The sequence below is a fragment of the Pseudorasbora parva genome, chromosome 14, assembly GCF_024679245.1.
Source record: "Pseudorasbora parva isolate DD20220531a chromosome 14, ASM2467924v1, whole genome shotgun sequence".
Taxonomy (NCBI): domain Eukaryota; kingdom Metazoa; phylum Chordata; class Actinopteri; order Cypriniformes; family Gobionidae; genus Pseudorasbora; species Pseudorasbora parva.
The window spans coordinates 22,481,061-22,505,160 of record NC_090185.1 but is presented as its reverse complement, the minus strand read 5'-3'; the positions used below and the strand labels follow the sequence as shown (position 1 = coordinate 22,505,160).

The 24,100-nt window shown below is 36.7% G+C and overlaps 1 protein-coding gene across 1 annotated transcript in view; it reads left to right on the top strand.

The window, feature by feature from the left end:
• Positions 1–21,517, top strand: part of polrmt (polymerase (RNA) mitochondrial (DNA directed)) — a 63,272-nt gene extending 41,755 nt beyond the window's left edge. Inside the window, exons 16-21 of the mRNA XM_067415903.1 lie at positions 6,923–6,975; positions 13,343–13,441; positions 14,648–14,720; positions 15,416–15,507; positions 18,082–18,155; positions 20,799–21,517. Of these exons, the coding sequence (XP_067272004.1) occupies positions 6,923–6,975; positions 13,343–13,441; positions 14,648–14,720; positions 15,416–15,507; positions 18,082–18,155; positions 20,799–20,848 (441 nt within the window). The 3' untranslated portion in view covers positions 20,849–21,517. The remainder of the gene's footprint in view (positions 1–6,922; positions 6,976–13,342; positions 13,442–14,647; positions 14,721–15,415; positions 15,508–18,081; positions 18,156–20,798) is intronic.
• The last annotated feature ends 2,583 nt before the right edge of the window (positions 21,518–24,100 follow it).

Here is a 24,100-nt window from a genome sequence, read left to right as displayed (position 1 = left end):
AGTGTCACTTGACCTTTTTCAAATGCAGCAAGATGTTGACATCTAAGGTCAGAACCCAAAGCAGATATCATGACTATATAATACTGCCATTTTTTTTGTTATTATTATTATTATCATTATAATTAATATTTTTACAATAACACAATTTTATATTTTTAATTATTCTTTTGACATTTTTTTATATTCTAAAATTGTAGGAGCCTATATGTTATTGTAAATTGTAATAATAATAATAATTATTATTTATATAATAATTTAATATTATTTTTTTATCCAGTCTGTTATAGTTGCAGCTTCTGTTTATATTTTCAGCCACAATCTGAAAAAAAAAGTCCAGAGTGTACACGGTCTGGTCCTAAATATCATAACCCGCTTTAATGAATGTAGGTCATGACATTTTCTTGGACTTATATGGAATATCTGATGAAGGTCATCATTAATCAGGGACCTAAGCTCCCTCATAAATTCTTCACCATTTGAGCCCTTTTCTTTTACTGAGCAAGAGGTGTGAAGGCCATTAATGGCATGTTAATATGGCATGCCAATATAAATGTTTCAGCTTATTTATCATAATTTTGAAATTATTATAATGGGCCACTTAATAAATGTACCATAAAAACATTGGCCTTACTAAAAACTAGGGGTGACCCCTAATAGTCGAAGATTCGATGCATCGATATGCAGGACCGGATTCGACCACTGATCTCATGGTCGAATCTTCGGGTATTATGAAACGAGGATCATACCATTTTGGCAATATGGGGGTGCTCAATATTAGTGTTATAAAGACGTGTCGCGGCACTGAGCGATCGCCCCTTTAAGGTCACTGAGCTTCGCACCGGATGCGCTGCGCCTTTAAAATCCGAACACACATACACTGATGGCGGCATTCGACGCCTGTCAGCGGCGATTAAATGTATATTTCTCTCAAATCGTGAATGTACATACTGATTTCACCCTGTGCTACCAGATACACTCGTCATTGTGCAGCTCTTCTGACAGAAGTCGATTCAAAATTGAGCTTGCGTGTATGTAATGTTCACGTCTGCCTGGTGTGAGATAGGCCTACCTGAGACACGGCGCTGAGCTTCCGTCCGGTGTGCGACCCCCTTTAGGCACAATCGACTTAAGAACGTGCATATAAACACACTCAAAGTGTTCTTTTCCTCTCTAGGCAGGTATTTTTTAGGTGTATTTATCAAAATGTTCTTTTATATATTTGTGTGATGATCTGTGTTTCGATCGCGGCTTTTAAATGTTATGAGAGAACGTGTGTAGTGTAGCCTAGTTTTGATCACTTTATTAAAAGTGGTGGCTGTGTGCCATGTGTAAAGAAAAATAAAAATAGTCTTAGCCTCCTGCTGACTAGTGTCCTGCCCTTCTCAACCCGTTTACCGTTTATTTTTTTCTGGTCTATGGTTTACACACACATAGATGATTCGACTATCGGTCGACCATAGAGAGATTCGAAAATTCTGATTCGAATGTGTAAATCCTTAGTCGGGGACACCCCTACTGAAAACGTAAACTTCTTATGTCCCCCATTTGTTGAGTTGTCACAAAGAACGTTCTGCTTTTTTTCTCCAGAGGTCTGTACGTCCACCTTGCATGTTTTACTTTAAGGGATAGAATTATCGTGCCAGCATTTGAAAGTGGTCCATGTTGTGATGTATCACATTGGCCACTAGGTCCATTAATAGTCATTCTTCATAAATCATAGACCCTTTTATCTTCAACATTCAGTTGATGGGTCACGGTCCAAGGTCGATCATGTCCAACACCCCTTTAGACCATCAACCACATTATAACAAGTCTATATTTATTTCACCTACCGTTGGAGACACGTTAGGTGGTCACACCAGGGGTTAGCAATTCCCTTGTAAATGTCACACTGACCCGATTAATGTAGCACCATCAAGACCCCTATTAATCACCACTGAGCCACAGCTCTCCTCCACCTGTTCGCCGTACTGCTCTCTGCATGTATGTACCGGCATGATGGATCTTAATGACCCTTAATGGTGTTGTTTAAAGAATGAGTTTTACAGCCCCCTTTTTATACCCATTTTATCGCTTTTATTATAGTTTTCATTTCATTATCATATTGGGTTATTTATGTCTGAGGGGAAGCCGTAGTGGTCTGCCAGACTTGGCAGATCGTCAGCTTTGTGGTTTTAACGTGTCTGGGTCTTCCGCGCACAGTGCAGTTTGCTAATGAGGATTTTTCCTGTGATTGAGGCTCAACTGTTTGACAGGGTCAAAGAACCTGGTACGTGAGGTGCATTAAGCTCTGTGCAGACCGTATCGCAGACTAAACATGAAATCAAATGTTCTTATTCTTTCAGATAGGGAATACCAAATTCACTATAGAATTAAAACCTGCCCTTTTTACTTAATACTCATCCCTGGTCGAAATGAAAATGATCTTATCTTTTACTCACACATGAGATGTTTCAAACCCCTATTACTTTTTTTTTTTGTGGAACACAAACGAGATAATGAATGTGAAGTCAGCTTGATTACTCTGATTTTGGTGGGAAAAAAACCTGACATTCAAGCAGTTTAAACCCTAAAATCTCAGTAAAACTGTTAACTGTGGTCATCTCTTAGCCAGCGCTTGCTCTCCGGTCCAGTGACGGAAATGTACACCTGCTGTTTCTGATGTTTCACTGCTCCAACATTTCAATATTTATCCAATTATTTTCTTTGTTCTGCAGAAGAAAGAAAGTCATAGGTTCTTAATGAATGAGGGTCTGTAAATGATGACTTTTCATTTTGAAAGAACTATTTAAGGCCCACTGAAGTGCTTGGAATGCAGCATTATTCAGTTTGTTGCCGTAATTTCAACTGAAACAGGAAGACAGGGCGGGACATTCAGTGGGGCAAAAAAGTATTTAGTCAGCCACCAATTGTGCAAGTTCTCCCACTTAAAAATATGAGAGGCGCCTGTAATTTTCATCATAGGTGCACTTCTACTGAGAGAGACAGAATGAGAAAACAAAAATCTATAAAATCACATGTCTGATTTTTAAAGAATTTATTTGCAAATTATGATGGAAAATAAGTATTTGGTCAATAATAAAAGTTAATAAACTTTAAACTTTAAAATAAATAAATTCTTAATCTCAATACTTTGTTATATACCATTTGTTGGCAATGACCGAGGTCAAACGCTTTCTGTAAATCGCTACAAGGTTTTTGCACACTGTTGCTAGTAGTTTTTTCCATTTCTCAATGCAGATCTTCTCTAGAGCAGTGATATTTTGAGGTTGTTGCCGGTCAACACAGATTTTTATCTCCCTCCAAAGATTTTCAATGGGGTTGAGATCTGGAGACTTTAGGACCTTTAAATGCTTCTTACGAAGCCACTTCTTATGACCATATGACATTCTCCCAATCCTCTTCCGATCATCCAAATGCTCTCTAGGAAACTTCATACGGGCCCGGACATGTACTGGTTTAAGCAGGGGGACACGTCTACCACTACAGGATTTGAGTCCCTAGTGGCCTAGTGTGTTACAAAGGTAGCCTTTGTTACTTTGGTCCCAGCTCTCTGCAGGTCATTCACTAGGTCCCCCTGTGTGGTTATGGGATTTTCGCTCACCGTTCTTGTGATCATTTTGACCCCACGGGGTGATATCTTGTGTGGAGCCCCAGATTGAGGGAGATTATCAATGGTCTTGTATGTCTTCCATTTTCTAATAATTGCTCCCACAGTTGATTTATTCACACCAAGCTGCTTATCTATTGCAGATTCAGTCTTCCCAGCCTGGTGCAGGTCTACAATTTTGTTTCTGGTGTCCTTTGACAGCTCTTTGGTCTTGGCAATAGTGGGGTTTGGAGTATGACTGTTTGAGGTTGTGGACAGGTGTCTTTTATTAAATGAATGCCATTAATGCAGGTAACAAATGGAGGACAGAGGAGCCCCCTAAAGAAGTTGTAACAGGTCTGTGAGAGCCAGAAATCTTGCTTTTTTTAGGTGACAAAATATTTATTTTCCACCATAATTTTCAAATAAATGATGTGCAAAATATAAAGGATCCAATGTTTTGTGGTATGTGCAGACTCGCACATTTGTTCCGCTCTGTGCTGTCGTGTCTCTGGACTGTAAGTTTTGAATGCTTACGTTTTTTAAAATATTATCATTGTTTTAGAGAACACTAGCTTATATATAACAAAAATGCTAACCTATTCATACTAAAAGCCAAAAAAACTTTAAACCACAACCAATACTGGCATGTTTTTTAGGAGGGAAGTAGTTTTTAGTATGTAGCACAATCCAGTCAATTTCCAAAGGCAAAATGCAAGTCACATGCCAGTTTTCTTTCCCTTGAATATCCTGTTTCTCTTGAAAATGTCACATTGTGAAAGTAAAGTGGATTGTGAAATCTGTTTTAAGTTGACCTTAGGACTCGCATTAAAAAGGTGTTTAACTTTCAAAGAAAAGGAGCTTGAAACATTTTGACATTAAGTTATATAAAACCTTTTCCTCGTAACCTATCTGGGTGTTTTTCTTCTGCGTTATGACTCTTAAAGCCAAAAGAAAATCCAAATCAGTATTAATATCAGCCCCCTACTTCAAATGTAATCAAGGAAACGTTTTCTCCCGCAGCAGCGATGAGACACTTCAGCTGAGGTCACCTCTCTGTGATTCAATCTCTTGCAACCCACCCTTGATCTTTCTTTACATGGGAAATGGCGTATTAATTAGATGCCAGGGAAATGGGAGCGTAATGCCATCGTAACAAAGTAAACAAATAAGCTAGGGTGAAATTGGCAGTATTTATTCAGTCACTGTGCACTGTTGATAGGGGAAAAGAAAATACACTTGGGAGGGAACCAGATATGGGATGTGCATCAGTAAAGCTCGCTAATGTGATTGTTTGCTGTTAATCAGTTTAGAGGTCACTTTTGGAGGCTGAAATTTTTCTTTCACAGGCTATATGTCAAAGTTGAGGAGAAACAGTAATTCTGTAAGGAAAAGGACCAGCGGGGATTAAAACCATGGGGAATCATTTGTAGCCTTTGCTTTAGTGGCAAAATTGTTGCGATGCCCTTGGAAAAAAAAGGAAATATGATTTCCCTTGGGGTTCTTGTGGTGTTCCCTGTCTACAGTCTGATCCCAAAAGGATGTCAAGCCCTGCTAAGCTTTTATGACCCAAAATGCCTTCTACGTCCTGCTAATTGGCCAAATCCAAAGTTTTGCCTCTTCTGAAAGTCAGATCAAAAGTGAGGTGCTTTAGAATGTTCAAGATTTTTTTTTTTTTTATATGTCTGATCAGGGTTGTGCAGGGCAACATTGCATGAATCATCCATTTTAATTGATCTTTCGCCAAAACAGTTGTTTTTGTAGAACCGTTAATGAATACAGCAGATATTTCAAGAATATTCCCAGTGGACTTAACAACGCAAGAGGTCACAGATGGTACAGAGCCTCTCTCTTGAGGACGCTGAAAGATTAGAGAGTGTTACTCTGAGGCTCAGATGGATGCCTCCAATAAAAGAGATGGCAACTTTGTGGATAGCTGGAAGCTTGGAAGCTAGATGCTTCCTTTTTGGCTTACTCGTGCACATGCATAAAACTGGTCACCGTAACTTTCCCGATCTCATTCACCCTTGCTTTCTCAATCATTTCCTGTCATCCCTCTTTTACTTTTTTTTGCTAACATATCAGCGAAATACTCATTTTGGTTTATAGATTCATGTCTTTCATAGGTGGCCATCTTGTTCAATTCTTCAAGAGATGACACTAAAGAACAAATAGAAGCTTTTAAAGAGCAGCAAACAGACAGGCAGGTGTCCAAACCAAGAGTCATTGCAGTTCAAATAGAAATCCCTTTTCTACTGACCAAGCATAATGCCAGCTTATTATGGTCTTGTCTCCCATCATCATAAGTTTCCGTTATGCTACTTGAACCAGTAGACAAGGAGTATACAAGTCCCATTGGAAGTAAGGTTTTCTCCAAGAGCTTTTGAGGATGTACGTTGACTCTTTCCATGTCAAAAGGCCTGGTTCACCTAGCTCGATGTCTCCTTGACTTTCTTGTTCCTGTTAATGAGCCTTAATGGACTCATAAATCATTGCAACTGAAAGGCCTCATGACTCGTTTCACCATACACCAGTTGCCCAAATCAGAAATCCAGAATAGACACCTTAACCCTTTCCGCTTAACATTTCCTCCCCTAGTTATGCCCCTTCACTTCGGAATGAACTTGCAGTCTGGTGCAACCCCGATTTAGCAGCAAAACCTTTTACCTTACCATACCCGTCAGCATTTTCTATAGATTTTTCTTTTGTTTATCACCATCCATCACTGTCCGAGACTTCACTCCCTGTCATCCTGCTCTTCTCCGTTGAATTGAGCCACATTGGGATGGGCTCCTGGGGCACCGCAGAGACTAATCAAAGAAGTAACGTGATGGAAGCACCCTTGACACTGACAGTTCCTATACCTAGTGCAGTCACTCACTCATGGGTAGTGGCCCAATTTCACTGCCTATGTGATGGATGCTTACCTTTACTAAGGTAAAGCTCCTGTCTTGCGTCGATATTAGTGGTTGGGGGGGGGGGGGGGGGGGTCTGTGAACGTTGCCCTTGTTTGGTCAGTCCCGGATTAAGAGACTCGCTCAAATTTGTATCAGTGTCATTGAGAAGGATCAATAGGAATCTTGAAGGTCAGTCTGGTATTGAATATTGATTGCAGTATTCATACAAGTCGATTTTTATGAAAGGGGCAAAGTGGTAAGTTGAATAAAGGTCAACTAAGTGTAACATCTTATTTAACACAGCTAATGTGCATTTTTACACAAGGATTCCCCCTGTTAACAAGTATTGACATTGCTACACAAGCTTTTCTTTTCATTGTAGTTGCTTTCTTTTTTTCATTAAAAAAACTCTCTCTTTTTCTCTTGTTTTCCACAGCTCAAGAGCAGCATACAGAATCTGAGCATCAATATAAGCCATGATGCCAATGAGTAAGTACATCCCCCTTACTTTGACCCCTGTATTGACTTGTTTTAGTTATTTGTTTCATTTACATGACTTCATTTGGCAATTAGAATGATGTTTCTATCTTTTCAAGAGATTTTGAGCAATATTTCGGCCTCTGAATCTTGGTGAAAGTAAATTGTATTGAATTGTTTTAATTAAAATGGGAAAAGGGATTACCCTGCACAAAAGTATAATAAAAAAAAAGTTCAAGGATTTCCACATAAAAACCAAGGGTTCGGATCTATAATTTAGTAGCCTGGTTAAAACCAGACCATTCTCCGTAGTAACTGAGTTATGGTCTGGCAAAGCTTCAAAGACAAATAATTTCCAAATGGGCGTCACCAACAACGGATGGTGATGTATGCAGAGCGACGGAGAAACATCTTAGACAGCAATTCTCTGTTTGTGATTTCGAGGAAGATGTTGCAATGGCTCTGATGATGTTTGCCGTTGTTGTAAAAGAAGCTTTGGAGAATTGTCTCACAAACTTTATTTAAATTCAGTAATTTCAGATGTGTTAGAACATTTTCAGACTTGAGCATACTTACGCTGGTTATTTATTTACAATTATTTACATTTTTTACATGATCAGATACCTAGTCTGAGGAAATAATCATAGAAAGGCCAGATCCAGAGCTGCTGTGTGGTGTTAGCACGTGATCACACTCCCCATCCTCCTCCTCAAAGTAGCCGTGGTAATCCACATCTGGTGCGATTACTGATTAGAACGATTCCACGGCGGCATCCATCTTTGTAATGTACAAAATCTGCTTCACCGTCGCTGCGCTGTCATCGTGTAAAGCCCGCCCCAGCATTTCTGTTTGGTGCCGCAATTTCGGCGGATTAGAAATGGGTTTGAATGGGCTCTTTGCCAGACGACTTGCAGAGCAAATCTAAATTTGCCGGAAGTTGACTGGGTTTTCCCAGGCTAATAATTTAGTGTTTATTTCCAGTATCTCACCCATATGTTTTTCCAAACCCGTAAGACCCATTTATATTTGGAACACAAATGAAGATATTTTTTGATGAAATCCGAGAGCTCCCAGGCCACTCCATAGACATCGGTTTAATTACAACTTGTTAAAATAGTCCATGTGGCTCCAGTGGTTTAACAATATTTTTACGAAGCAACAATCAAAAAAAACACTTTATGCGGCAATATCATTCTAGCCTGTGCAAGTCTCCTACGCAGTTTACGTTGTAAATACAGTACAGCTGCCGTGTCATCACATGCATGCTCATGTGAACCGCATCGGCTGCCCTAGATTTCGAGAGCGCTGCACTGTTTGTAATACAGGCTAGAATGAAATCGCACACAAAAAGTATTCTCATCGCTTCATGAAATTAAGGTTGAACCACTGGACTATTTTAACAATGTTTTTACTATCTTCCTGGACCTTGAGTGTGGTAATTAAATTGCTGTCTATGGAGGGGTCAGAGAGCTCTTGGGTTTCATCAAAAATGTCTTCATTGGTATTCCAAAGATGAACGAAGCTCTTGTGGGTTTGGAATGCCAAAAGGGTGAGATATTAATTACAGAATTTTCATTTTTGGGTGAACTAACCCAAAAATGAACGAATGTGTTCACAGTGTGTGTTCAATTGTCACTGCTGTGTGTGTGCACTTGGATGGGTGACAACATCTGAGTATTGAACACCATACTTGGCTGCACGTCACTTCACTTTCATTGCACCGTACACCACAGAGCACATTAAACAGTTAAATGGTAGCGCTTAACAGTAAATTGTTTGAGTAACATGAACACCTAGAGGCTGCGCCTATGTCTCACAAGCATTTGACGCTGTTCTGGGCCCATCAGTAGATGGCCAGAATTCATTATCATATACTGAAACCCCTGGAGGATATGAAAGAAGCAGAAAGTCCCTCAGATGAGAAAGAGTGGCATTTCGTGTTGAAATGTCACCGCTGCAAATCCTGTATGTCATTTACTGAATGGAGGTCTTCCCAGAATGAACAATGAATGAACATCAACGCTCATTTTATCATCTGTTAACATGCATTTGCATCTCAGGCCAAGTATACATTTTGACTTATTGGAGTTAGGATTATGTTGTTTTTTAAATGTAACGTATCATTTTAATATTATACATTGTCATATAATTTTCATATTAAACTCAAAATCTTTCTTTTTGTTTCAAGCTTTTCTGTCTTTGGAGCACAAAAAAAGATATCTTGAAGAATGTGCTAGTTTCTCTTTTCCATGAAGTTAAAATGATTCAAAAAGGAAACAAAAGCACCATAAATGTATCATAAGCTGTTCATATACTCTTAAGTTCTAAGTCATATGAAAGCCTTAATTTTAAGAACGACAAGTAAATTATTTTCTTTTTTTTAAGTCTGTAATTTGCATTAAACATAATTATGGTCATATTGGTTTAACCTTCATTTTCCCATGGGTCATTTTGACCCAATTTTTTACATTTGTAAAAAAATTATTGAGTGTTCATCATCGGAGTGGTCCAAGACATTAAGACTTTTGTCACACTTGAACCACAAATACACACCTGTTTTTGTTTTTTGAGAAGTTTTTGGTTTTAAAAAAATTAAAAGGGGAAAAAAAATATTCTTCCCTCATGAGTCAATTTGTCCCCTTAAGGAATTAATGGAAGGCTATGAAGGCTTCAGTATAAGTAGAGAAACCTAAACATTTTAATTAAACTAAACCTTTACCAATAAATTATTTAATAATGTCTACATGTGTATCCGAATGCATTCTGAAGAGAAAAAACTTGAAGTTAGGACGCAGCAGAACAGATAATTTGCTGCATATATAGCTATAAGGCCATGAAATATCACGTTATATTATTTTCCACAAGAGGTTGGCAGAGACACCCAATGTGAGAAATTTTGAGCTGAATTTACAGTTATGCGTGAAATGGTTATTTTGAATTTAAGTTGAAAGAATGTGCTTTAAATGTATTATATATTGATAAAATTGAGTAATTTAAAGGTAAAGGCTTTCTGTCTTTTTGACCTGTGAGGGAAGGACTTACAAAGTGTGAGTATATGATAACAATATAAAATGAATTTCATTTTAGTTATTTTCTTTGTTATAAAAATGCATGTTAGTTTAATTTCAGTCTGTCTTTGTTATATTAGTTTCTAAAAGGAGATAAAAGTATAATAAAAGTGGTCAATGTGCTAAGTCCTGAAACTCCAGCCCCCATTTATTATAAGAGTGACAAGTACATTTTTAACAGAATAGCAAAGGCCAGATTGGTTTTAAACAACATGAGAGTGAGTATATGACTAAATTATATTTTTTGTGAAATATCCCTTTAAGCCTCACTGGTAACATTTTGTGTGCGTGTCGGCAGTCTCTTTGCTTATTCTACTAAATTTCCATGCATAAACAAATGCACCGTCATCCGCCACTTTGCCATATGTTCTCAAGTCAGCATCATCTTTTATTAAACAAACACTTCTGTGCTTCAGAATTAAGCCCCAAATGTTCAATCTGTACGCAATCATCTGCTGTTTTAATATGATCACCTCATTCCACGGTTTCAATCCTTGCTGCGCGTATCCAGGCTTGGTTCACACCACTTCAAATGGCAGTTATCTCGCTGACCTTCCCCCAAAAGGCGCAAGGACATGATTAAAAACCTCTTAAAATGGGCCTCACTTGTACTTCTCTATCACTGCCTGTGGCAGACCACCAAACCTGTACTATCGCAGGAATTACATTAGCAGAAGCCGGGGTGACGAAAAGGGAATCTCCCGTTTGTCAGAGACGGCAAAGAGCCACTCATGGTTAGACCGACAGCCGCCACTGCGATTGTACGTCCCTCTCAGGCTTTGAGAAATGTCTTTGGGTGTCTATGCAGACCAAGCTGAAGGGCTGATCTTCAGATATGTACCTCCGATGACAGTGTACCAGATGTCAGTCACACGTCTAGGTGTTGAAAGAAATCTCAAGCTGATCTAGTACAAGCGCTCTGATTTCCCAGAGGCCTGTTTCTAGGTAGGATGTGGATAAAGAAGCTTGTTTGAACAAGTTTAAAGTGAAGACCCGATCGGAGTTTCACGCCCATGGGGACCAGACCACAGACCGATTCAAAGATCCTTCATGTGCTCAAATTAGAGGCTGAATAGACCCTCATTAATGAGGAGACCTGAATAAATTATGAAATAAAGATGATGGCAGCAGCTCTCTTGTGGCCAGAGACCTAAAGCCCTCTCTGAATTCCTAGAAAGGATCTCCAGCACACAGTGTCGCTCTGTGAAGTAGACCCCCTGTGAAGGTCTTGAGTAGCCAGACCTATGACCGAAGGTCTGGACTTGGTCTTTCATTGACCAAGGACATTTCATTGGCCAAGGTCTGACATAATAAAAATAACTATAATTTGTTATATTTATATATAGCGCTTTACATATAGAAGGGGGAATCTCCTCAGCCACCACCAATGTGCAGCATCCATCTGGATGATGTGACGGCAGACATATTGCGCCAGAACGCCCACCACACACCAACTGATTGCTGGAGGAGAGACTGAAGAATGAAGGTGAGAGAGAGCGATGAAGCCAATCAATATAAGTATGATTAGGAGACCATGATGTACCCTACAGACAAATTTGGCCAGGATGCGGGGTTACACCCCTACTGTTTTTTTTCCGAAGGACACTTGTGATTTTTAATGACCACAGAGAGTCAGGACCTTGGTTTGACGTCTCGCGTGAAGGACGGTGCTTGTTACAGTAGTGTCCCCATCACTATACTGTGGTGTTAGGACCCACTCAGAGCGCAGAATGAGCACCCCCTGCTGGCCTCACTAACACCTCTTCCAGCAGCAAAATAGTTTTCCCAGTTGGTCTCCCATCCAGGTACTGACCAGGCTCAGCCCTGCTTGGCTTCAGTGGGAGACCAGTCTTGGTAGATCAGTAGATACCAGTAGATCAGTAGATACTTCAGTAGATACCCCGGAGGAAATTCGAATGGTCATTCTTCCCCCTCCCCCCTACAGCCAGTAGAGGGAGCTATTTCCACGTTTTCAACCCGTGTATGGGGGGTGGAATCGCACACTCACAGCGCTCGGCCAGACTGAACACGTGCTGTGAATGTATGCCGCGGCCGCGCTTACCTCAGCCCTCGTGATTAATGTAATCTGACTCCTGATGCGTTTGTGCCATGACTCTCAAACGGCTCACTCACACTTTATTGAACTGACATGTTCAGTTTCTAATTGTAGTGTCTGTTCTCCAAATTCAAAAATAATTTCACATTTCTACTACATTAATGACCCACATTAAAAACAAAGGTTAATGCTAAATCACTGAAATAACCCTTTAAGTGTGCCATATGCATCAAACATTCAGCTAACGGTCCATGGGCATGACGTCTGAGTCTCATGAATCTCTCTCTCTCTCTCTCTCTCTCTCTCTCTCTCTCTCTCTCTCTCTCTCTCTCTCTCTCTCCCCCAAGTTTGTTGTATCAGTGTGTTATCCCTATCGTTGTCTATTGCCATTGGTCTGGGTTTGTTTTCAGCCAACTGAACATGTTCACTCGTTGTTTGTTAGGTTGTGGAATGTCTGATCAGTGTGGTATGATGATCCTACAAACGACAACAATCTCTGATGTAATCTTAAGCCTTAAGAACCAATACACAAACCACAGTAGTGTAATTTAAACCCACAGGCTTCAGAAAGGGGCTTACCACTTAATGCCGAATTCCCTTTAAGACAAGTCATTTCAATCGGCGGCCATCTTTGAAATGCCTTGGGCATGCAAGTGCAGCTCCTATCTTTTTAAAAGGGGAACATCAAATTCTCCAAAACTGTTCCCCAAGCTTATGATTCAATTTCATATTGAAATCACCAATGAAATCTGACAACTGTCTCATAAATTTGTTTCTAAACGCTCTAAAATTTTTCAATCGTTAACACGCATCTCAGAACACTGCCTGTTTCTATAGCAACCTGAACAGTAGCTGCAGTGACGTGACGACTCTTCCTACATATAAAGTATTTGATTATACTCATGGCGGAAGTTGAGAGGATCTGACCTAAAGTATCTTTTTTTTTTTATTCAGAACTTTTTTTTGTCTGATATAGAGCAGTATAATGAAATATCTTCAGCCCTAATAAGCACACACATTACTCTTTACCGGTCTAGCGGGTGCTCTATGTTCATTGTGTGTCTTGTGTGGATAATAATCAAGACTGACCTACCTGTTCAATGATGTATGGCTCCTGGCGCCACAGGTGTAAGTATGGCCCAGCGTGAAGTTGGCAACGCCGGCCTTAATTAGCCATGTGTGCTTTACATTGAGAGAAAATCATGTTCCCTTCATAGCACGACTGAGAATTTGTGTGTGTGTTTGTTTTATTTAGGAAACCAGACAGCATGAAGCAGAAAAATGCCTTCCCTCCTAATTTCATCCACTCTCTGGACTCCACGCACATGATGCTGACATCACTGCATTGTTACAGGTGACGAGCCGTCTGTTGTTTTTCATCTCACACTCAAAAGCTCTTTAAATGCTGTTTTTAGACCCTGTGCTAAGGACACCTTAAATGCACTGCTTTTTTATTTGCCTCCAGAACATTTACAACAGGCTGCTTAGCAACAAACAACCAATCATATATTTAACAGGGATTATCTCATTTAATATTAATGAGCTGTGATTACCTCATTTAATATTAATGAGCTTTGAACAGTCGCAAAATCTTTCAAGTGTTGTGGATTTTGTTTACTAGAGAACTTTGTAACGTTAAAAAATTAAACTGAAAAGAGTTTACATCTACCCAGGGTTGAGAATAGTGACCAATATTACCTTTTTCTGACAGATATGATACAAATCATACAGTCTTTGTTTTATATGCAGAGCAGTTTTAAGTTGTTTTTGACATCATAATAGCTGATGATGAAAATCATAGCATCATTAGACCAGAATAAAAAATATATGCATTATGAATAGTTTTGGTAACACTTAACATTAAGGTTTTATTTGTTACCATTAGTTAACTAAATTAATTAGCAATGAACAATACGTCTACAGCATTTATTAATCTTGTTAATATTAATCTCAACATTTACTAATATATTTTTAAGACCGAAAGTCTAATCTTTTATCATGATAAATAAATAATATTGACGGATCAATATCTAATGTTAATATTAATCTCAACATTTACTAATATATTCTTAAGACCGAAAGTCTAATCTTTTATCATGATCAATAAATAATATTGACGGATCAATAGCTAATGTTAGTGTTATTTATTATGTATTATTAGTATTCATAATGCATATATGTAATAAAAATATATATTGTAATGTTAATGAATAATAATTACAACAGTATTCATTATTATTAAGAATATTGATGATAATATATGCATATAATATTTATCATCATCATTAAATATGTTGATAAATAATATTATCAACAATATATAAAAAAATTATATTGAAAACGAATAATTATGATGATAATTATAATAATTAATTATTTACACATTTTCACACAATTATTTACACATTTTCACATTGCATATGATATTAATTATAAAATAATATATATTCAAAATAACATTAGCAGACAGTATTTATTGATGTTTATTATTATTCATTCATTGTTGTGTTAAATGTTCTATGTTCAAGTGGTGTATCTTCTGTTTTCCTCAAACATGCAGGGCTGGGCTCACGTTTGTGTCCGTCCATGACTGTTATTGGACCCATGCTCTGACGGTGGACACCATGAACCGGGTGTGTAAGGAACAGAGCGGTTTTCAATGCATATTCTTTCAGCAGGAATGACTGAGCGGAGCCACCATGTCAGCTTAGCGGCCAGATGTTTGCATGCCAAGTTCACCGTATGTTCAATAACCAACGCTGTCAGCATGGGTTATTTCCGGATGGCCATACCTCTCATCCTCTCAACTGCTCCATTTTTTGGAAAGTTGCCATTAGCTAGACTTATCTTCGAAAACAAAGTTTATTTAGTTTAGCTTTTATATTTTATTGCCACTGCTCCGTGTTAGACCCAGATTACATTTTGAAAGGAATAATTCACCCCAGAATGAAAGTTATGTCATCATTTACTCGCCCTCATGGCTGTACTTTACAATCACCTTCATTTTAGTTTCACCTCCATGTGACACTTTACAATGAACTTCTGAAGCTTTAGAGCTCCATCTGTTCCCTTAAACCATATTCAGCTGTCTGAATTGAAACTTTTATCTTTCCCCATCCTCTCCTTCTGCGAGCGCTCCATTGTCTGCGAGTCTTTCCCTGACATGCTTTTGTGACCACAGATTCCTCTTAAAATGGGAAAGTTCAAATAGGGGAGAGGGGAAACGTCGGTGAAAAGCATTAGAAAAGGGAAGCGAGAGGGAGATAGCATTGAAGCGGGCGCATTAGTGTGCGTAATGATTGACCGAGTGCTCTTTGTCGCTCCTCAGGTGTGTCGTGAGCAGTTTGTGGCTCTGCATAGTCAGCCCATTCTAGAGGAGCTGTCCGAGTTTCTTTTGCTGAAGTATTGCAGCAGGCCTCCGTAAGTCTCATTGCACATTGCCCGTTTTTAACTGCTAAATGGTATTTAACTATTACTTATAGTGGTTAGCTGCTGAACTGCTAACTGCTTTGGTATATCAAAAATGACAGTTTTCTCCTGTTAAATGGCAAATAACTGATAAACTGATGTCAATATTATGAATGTATACCACTCTATACTAAAGAAAGATATACTCTAAAACTAAAATGAATATTTATATCGATCTAATATCGATAAAATATTAAATATCAGCCAACAAATAATCATTTTCACATCAAGGCCATCCTATAAATGGCGGTTATTATACATCTATGCTACTTTTTTTTTAATGCATGCAATTTAATTTGGAGTCAGCAAAAACCATTAAATATAAAATGTCAGCCAATAAATGTCAAATGTCAGGTGATACTGATAAATGTTTAAAAAATAAAACATTATTTAACCACTTCATTCAGAGTACTGATATTGAAATTCTGGCCGTTACCAATAATTACAGTATCTTCCTGTTTCTCGGAAATAATCGATAAATGTCCAATATTATAATTCTGTACAATTTGAAGACAATTGATACGCACTTGTATCTAGAATTAATTATCAAAAATCGCCAGAAACACAGTCATTTTCACGGTAGGGCCAATACCAATAACTGATAAATGTCTGATATGCTAGGCAAATTGATGCCTACTAAAAATTGTGTATATAATTAGCATTTTGAATTAAATATCAAATATTGACAGGTGAAGTATCATGTTAAGGTAGATCACCGATAAATGGCTAATTTTTTAAATCTGTACTTTTTTTTTTTTTTTTTTAATACAGAAAATAAAATGTAGAATCGAGGGCTGTCGATTTAACGTATTGATTTAATGAATTAGCTATGGGGAAAAATAACGAGTTCAAATTATCAATGCATTTCACGTACCCGCCCCAGACCTACGTAGGTCATCCTAAATTTCATACAGTTGATTAATGACGAACATGAAGCGGGTCAACTACTTTCTGCATTATGTAGCCTATTGAATACAGTTAGAATGGCACTGAAATGTAAGATATATTTTTGTCTCATATAGTGATATAGTTAAGCGATAAGTGGCAAGTCACGTTTTTGTCCCGAATATCACAAGTGCAAATGTTATATTACATTTATAAAACGGATCAATAAATAAGATGTTAATGTTGCCATATTCAATATTGTGTTTTTGCTCAATTTTGCCAGTTAAAATATTCCCTGTAAAGCCTTCGAGCAAAACACACAGCGGTGTATTGTTTGTGAATGAATCCAAGTTCTGATTTTATTAATGGCAAAAAATGAAAATGTAAGAAGTACATAAGAGGAACCATTAAAAAAACAAGACAAAGATCACAAAAATTATACAAATAAAAGTGCGCCAGAGGGAAGAAGAAATATATACAAGATTAAACATTGAAAGCAATCTTTGACTTTTTTTTAAAGATTTTTTAGTTTTTTATGCCCATCAAAGACAAAACATAGGAATTATAGTCTACTAGAAAAATAGACAGTTGCGGGATCTTACCCCAAAAAATTGCCAAGAATCATAAACAGATTAACAATGTACTGAATATGAGAATTTGGATTGTGATAAAGCAGATAATATAAAAGGTGTTAATACATATTTTGGCATTTGTTGTTTTCTGAGAGGTACATAGCCCATTCCAAAAAGCTTTAACACCAACACATTCACAAAAAAAAAGATGTATAACTGTCTCTTCTACATCACAGAAAGTGCATTTATATTCTATGTTTTGGATGTACTTATTAAAAATATTTTAAATATAACTTCTTTTATCTGTTTGTTAATAAATATTTGTGTGGAAGAGACCAGACCAGATTCAAATTAATATTGTATAACGCTATCCACTTGAAAGATGATGCTGGAATAGATTTTCGGTTCATAAGATTATAAACAACAAAAATGAAGCCATTTACTTCATTTACCACCACCTACTGGCACATTTTAGATCATTTTATTATTAAAATGTATTAATAATTCCATTTTAATAAAAAACCCATTGAAGGTATAGTTCAAAATGTCATCATTTACATTTAAAAGTTTGTGTGATAAATTATGTTGAATATAAAAAATAAAAAAATTATTGTAATGTCTATTTGATGTCTATTTCTCATTTAACACAATGATGTCTTTAAATGATCTTTTAGGGCCAAATTTGATTTGCCAAAAATGTTATTTTAATTGCTTGGCAGCCAAAATAAAACATAACATTTCGAATGGGCTGAGAAATAATTAAATTTCAATAAATTTGTAATTTAAAAAAAAAAACAATTAAATGTCCAATGTTGGCCAATAAATATTCAATTTGGCCACTAAGGATGCAGTGATATTTAAATTCTGGTACCAGTAATTATCTTTACATTGTAGCAGATATAATACACAAATAATAATACACTAAAAACTAAAATAAATAATTTGTGTGCTCTAAACGAATTTAGAATAAAATACAATAAACACAAACAAATATCATCTAGTAACGTGTATGTTTTTGGTATGAATAAATAAGGTTTGGTTCAACTGAGTCAAATTGTTACTTTCACAGGGCTATATCCAAGCCAAAGAAGATTCAAGAATACTATAAGATGGTGCAGCTTCTGTCCAGCGTTCCTCAAACAGGTGAGTTAATCGCCGTCGCTTTCTGACACACACACACCAGCGGCTCGACATCATCTGATTGACAGCTTGTCAGGTTTAGGGCGGCCTTTCACTGTTGCGTAACGACGCACCGGCCCTCAGAACCACACATGTGATTTTATGTTCATCAGCGAGATAGATGTCATTAAACTGATGACAATTAATTCTGTCGACTGGTTAATCTGTTTATGTAACACGGGCCGGAAGGAAACACACTGGACAGCATGAGCGCATTTTCGCAAAATCACGCACCTGGCACATCTAAACCCTGATTCAGCAGAGACCATATTGAGGGGGGCTTTTACAACGTGCTTAAAATGTCAGTAAAAACAAGAAATATGATGATTCATTCACCGTATATCTGTGTATACTGCTTAATATTATAAGTAATAAATAGAAAACCGAGTCGGAAAAATCTATTAAAGGCGAGCATACTATTGAAGAGTCACGCTTGGTATTCTTCCAGCGCTCCTCCTTATTTGCACTAATGAAATTGTGTCCCTGAGGAGTGTGTCCGTCCGTTTGTGTTTCCTCTGCTCTGTTCTTCAGAACAAGGTGACGTCTTGTGCCTTTGTGCACAACATGTAGCCCACCCACGATTGTTTGCTCAAGTCTGCCGCTGCTGACCTTCTTAAGTGTGCTGTCTATATTTATATGCCCTGTAGGATTCATTTCATGTTTTCAAGTACAAATGAAATTGATTCGAGACGAATGGATTGTGATTAAATGGAGTGGCCTGGTATTGTTTATTGCCCCATTTTTTCAGTATTGGTTGATTTCAGGTTCTACCAATTGAAATTAAAGATTTTAGAGACTAAAGGACTTTTTTGTTTCAATTTGCAAGAAAATGCAGCCCCCGCCCCCCTTTTTCTAATTTTCCCATTTTTTACATTATAATATTAGTATTTATTGATTGTTAATTTATGCTTAATTTTCACTTATGCTGACATTGTGTCCGGGCATCATTTTTTATTTCTTTAGATATTACAGTAATGAGAAATTGTTCTTTTGGCAAAATATAATTACTTTTATTTTTTTTATTATTATTATATAACTAGTTCTGTAGTTGTGTTCTGTAATGATGGATTACATTTACTAAAAGTGACAGTAAAATAATTTATATATGTGTGTGTGTGTGTGTGTGTGTGTGTGTGTGTGTGTGTGTGTGTGTGTGTGTGTGTGTGTGTGTGTGTGTGTGTATATATATATATATATATATATATATATATATATATATATACACACATACATACATACATACATACATATATATATATATATATATATATATATATATACACATACACACACACACACACACACACACACACACACACACACACACACACACACACACATATATATACGTGTATATGCTTTTATTTTGGCTTTTTTATTTGTCCTGAAGAAAAAAAAACGTAGTAAAAATATTACATTTTAAATTATTTTCAACTGAAATTGTGTCCGGACATGATTTTAATTTAAGATATTTTTTTGTTGTTTTGGGGGTTTTTTTCAGTTAAGATGATTTTATTTATTAAAAGTGGTAGACTTTTTTTAATGTTTCAAAATATTTTTTTTAATTAATGATGTCATTTTTTACTTTTTATTCATCAAAGACTCCTGAAAAAATGTGTCATGGTTTCAACAAAAAACTGTGTCGAAATCGACATTATTAACAATAAAAGTTTATTGAGCATCAAATCCTCATATTAGAAGGATTTCTGAAGGATCATGTGACACTGAAGACTGGAGTACTGATGCTGAAAATTCAGCTTTATCACAGGAATAAATAACACATTTTGAAAATATATGAAAATAGAAAGAAGTTTATTTTTAAATTGATATTTCACAATAGCACAGGAGTCCTTAGTAGCATTATAATAAAAATATTTACATTTTAAAGTGTGTTTGTAAATTAGAATTAAAGTGTAGATTATATTTTTAGTATTTATTGAATTTTCATTTATGTTGACATTGTGTTCAGTCATACATTTTATTTCTTTTGATATTACAGTAATGCGAAATTGTTCTTTTGGCAAATTTATCCTTTCTTAATTATATAATTAGTTCAGTGAGGATGCATTTAATTTATTAAAAGTGACAGTAAAGACATTTGTTTCAAAATATTTTTATAAATACATGCTGTTTTATTGAGCATCAAATCATCTTATTAGAAGGATTTCTGAAGGATCATGTGACACTGAAAACTGGAGTAATGATGATGGTAAATTCAGCTTTATCACAGGAATACATTTAATTTTAAAATATAGTTCCATAGAAAATCATTGTTTTTAATTATAATAATATTCCACTGTATTTTTTATCAAATAAATATAGCCTTGGAAATAAATAAGAGACTTCTTTTCAAAAACATTAAAACGTCGTACTGTTCCCAAACTTTTGAACAGAAGTGTATATAGGCATAGTTTAGAAAGTATTGAAAATTAAAGCTATAAAAAGCACATAATAATTAAGACACCAAAAAACAAAAGTTGTGATTACTAAATAAAAACAAAATGTGATTGGCTAGTGCAATATTTAATGGCAGTTTTAATGAGCGCTAAACAGGTTGTTACATATTTCATGCTAAAAGCCTGTAATCACATCACTTCTCTGTTCTAGGTGATTTCGACCTGGAAAAGGTGAAAGAATCCGTGTATTTCTTCAGCTGAGGAGCGGATCGTGATCTGACGGACAGCTTTCATCAGGAGGCTGAGAGCCCTCCACAGACCTCATCAAAACAGACTGCTGCTTTTTACCACATCCAAAGAGTGCATGACTGAGTGAGTGAGTGAGTGTGTGCGTCTGTCTTGTCATATTATCATAAAGACATCACTTAAGCACTGAAGCGGAGTTCTGACGGAGGTAAACAGCAGGAGTCGCCCTTGCGTGCGAGAGCGTGGACGCGTATGCGAGATCTCCTCTTGGCATGGAGCGAGAACGCTCTCTCGGCGGGGCTCTGATCCGCTCCTTCACTCCTGAGTGCTAACACGGGGCTGATTAACCACATGATTCTGGCTCTCATCGATTTCAAGGCAACCCCGTCTGAAAGGCCCTTTCTGACATTTCCACTTGGGCATGATTTACTCCCAGCATCCCCCACAGCTGGCGCCTCTTGCATTCAAACTAGTGGAAAAAACGAGGATATTTGTGATAATAGATCAGAGCACCTTTAGGACAGCTTTGGATGGCGTTTGACCTTGTGCTGTCCTTTTTTTAAAGACTCAAGCGCACTTAAATGACTGTTTTACGAAACAAAGACGCTTGGATCGGTTGGGTGTTTGTCTGAGAACTTAAACGTGGCATCCAGCGAGAAATAAAGTCAATATTTTTGCACTCTGGGTCTGCGAAAGGTTAATTGTTATTGAAATTTCAAGAGCCAATCGCTTGCTTCAGCTGCTCTTTTCTGTTTTATGGATTTTGACAGCGTTTTGTTACATAGGGCAAAGCGAAACGAAACCAATCTAATGCAAGGCTACTTGATTACACAAGAACTAACGTCAAAAGACCGGCTCAATCATTTCCTGAAACTCAAACAACCTCTGCTTAGGAAGTTGCCCTTACAATAATAATAGCTTATGGGCTTTTTTGCCGCCACATATTGGTTTTAAGACACTTAACGTCAGTGTTTTCTGAAGCTACAGGCGAAACAAATTTAATTTCCTCTAAACTGAGTTTGCAGTGTGATCAGATAAACACATCATTCTAAAGCACAACCACCATGTAATGCAATTCATGAACAATTGGCTCTTATAAATTGGTTCTATTAATGAATCACTCATGGATCTATATGATTCATTTAAAAAAAATACTTTGCTGAATGAATTACTAAGTAAATAGGGTCCATTTTGATTTCATGAGGACTTTAATGGCCAAACGTATCATTTCAAAAGTTCTCAATGCTGATGCAGATGAAATATAAATGTGGATAACACTGAATAAATAATCTAAAATTAATCTTTTCATCAGGTTAGATACTGATAATTATTCACTCAAACCTCTGCTTAACCATCTGACTCACCATTTTTGTAGTTTTTAACACGTTCTATCCAAATTTGTAGTTCTAATCGAATCCGCATCCAACTCGCAATGGTTTATGGGCAATATTAGCCGTCGGATTGTGCACGGATCTGTATGGAAGCCCGTTTCCGCCACTAAATAAAAAAAATAAAAAGAGTAATTGCGACTTTCTCAGAAATTTGACTTTTTTTCTCACAATTGCGTGATATAAAGTCACAATTCTGACTGAGAAATAAAGTCTGAATCTGACTTTATAACTCGCAATTACTCTTTTCATTTTTTTATTTAGTGGCGGAAACAGGCTTTCATAGATCTGCACTTCAAATTCTAACCAGAAATAGTAGACCATCCAGGTATCTTTAGAATACTTATTTCAACACACTATGAATTAGGACATACTATTTATACTTTCAAATAATATTTAGGACGAATAGTATGCGAATTGAGACGCACCACGAGTCTGTCAGAGCATTACTGAATTATTTGATTTGCTGATTCGCCAAAACGCAATTCATGTCATGATTCTCGTTTCACTATAAATGAAGCGAGAAATGTTTCACATACTTTCAGTTTACAATGTGATCGAATAAATGCATCTTTCAAAAACACAACCATCGGTGTAATGTAATTCACAATAAAGTGAACTCTAATGAACTGATTCTTTTAATGAAAAAAATGATTCACAAAGTCTGTTTGAAGTCATTTCTTGTTTCACTCTAAATGGAGCAAGTAATGTATTGTGAAATTAAAAATCATTAAAAAGTATCAATACTGATAAGCTGTTCATGATGTTTACTTAGAGATACATTTGCAAGATAGTTCAGCCAAAGGTTCTCATCATCATCATCATCATCATCCAAATTTCACTGCGAAAGAATACAAATTGCTCTCAAATCAAGTGATTGGATGAAACTCTCCACTTAATCATTCATAACATAGCTCAAACTCTCTAGCGACAGCCTGAGAAGTCACTTAAAGCAATGAGCAACAAGGGGAAGAGCATTTACAATCATGTAAATCATTTTGCTAAACCATCATTATGGACTACTAAAGTGATGAATGAATGCATAATAGATTTTTACTAAACTGATATTTACACTAAACCACAAGTTAAACCTGCTGACACACTATCAACTCAGAGAAAGTTCAAGATGGGAACTTGCATACAGGAGCACTTGGCAAAAGTCGAAAGTAAAAAAAAATGTTTCATTGTTCATCCCTGACTTTGGATATCCATTGTTCACGTCTGACAAACGTAACGTTTCACTTAAAAAAAAAAAAAAAAAAGGTGCTATATGGTACTGAAAGTGTTTCTTGGGTTGTAATCATAAGGGAACCGCTTTTGGTGCTATATAGGACTGTATCTTTAAAGGTGCTCTACAGCACCTTTTTTCAAATAGCGCTATGTAGAACCCATAAGAGGTGCCATGTCGCATTTTATTTTTTCATCAGAAATGATACTAAACAGCACCAACAGTGGTTCTTTGGCTGGTAAAGAACCTTTAAAGGGGCTAAAAAAAAGGTTCTTTGTATGGCAGCGATGCTTTATAGCACCTTAACCACCCCAAAGAACCACTGAAAAACCAGATGAAGAACCAGGTTCTATGAAATAAAAATTATTTAAAATTCCCCAAAAAGATTTGGTTCTATACAGCACTTAAAGTGGTTCCCCGATTACAAGCCAAAGAACCCATTTTAGTACTATATATCACCATCTGTCAGCTTATATATTTGTCACAAAAATCACATCAAAAGAATATTTGGAACTTGGGCAAACCCTTTTTAAAAGAGATCTGCAATTTTTTGAGGATGATGATAATTGGTTTTGGAGATTATGCTCACTATAAAAAAAAGTATATGACCAATAAGTTATGATAACATGCGTTTTTACAATGCTTTAACTT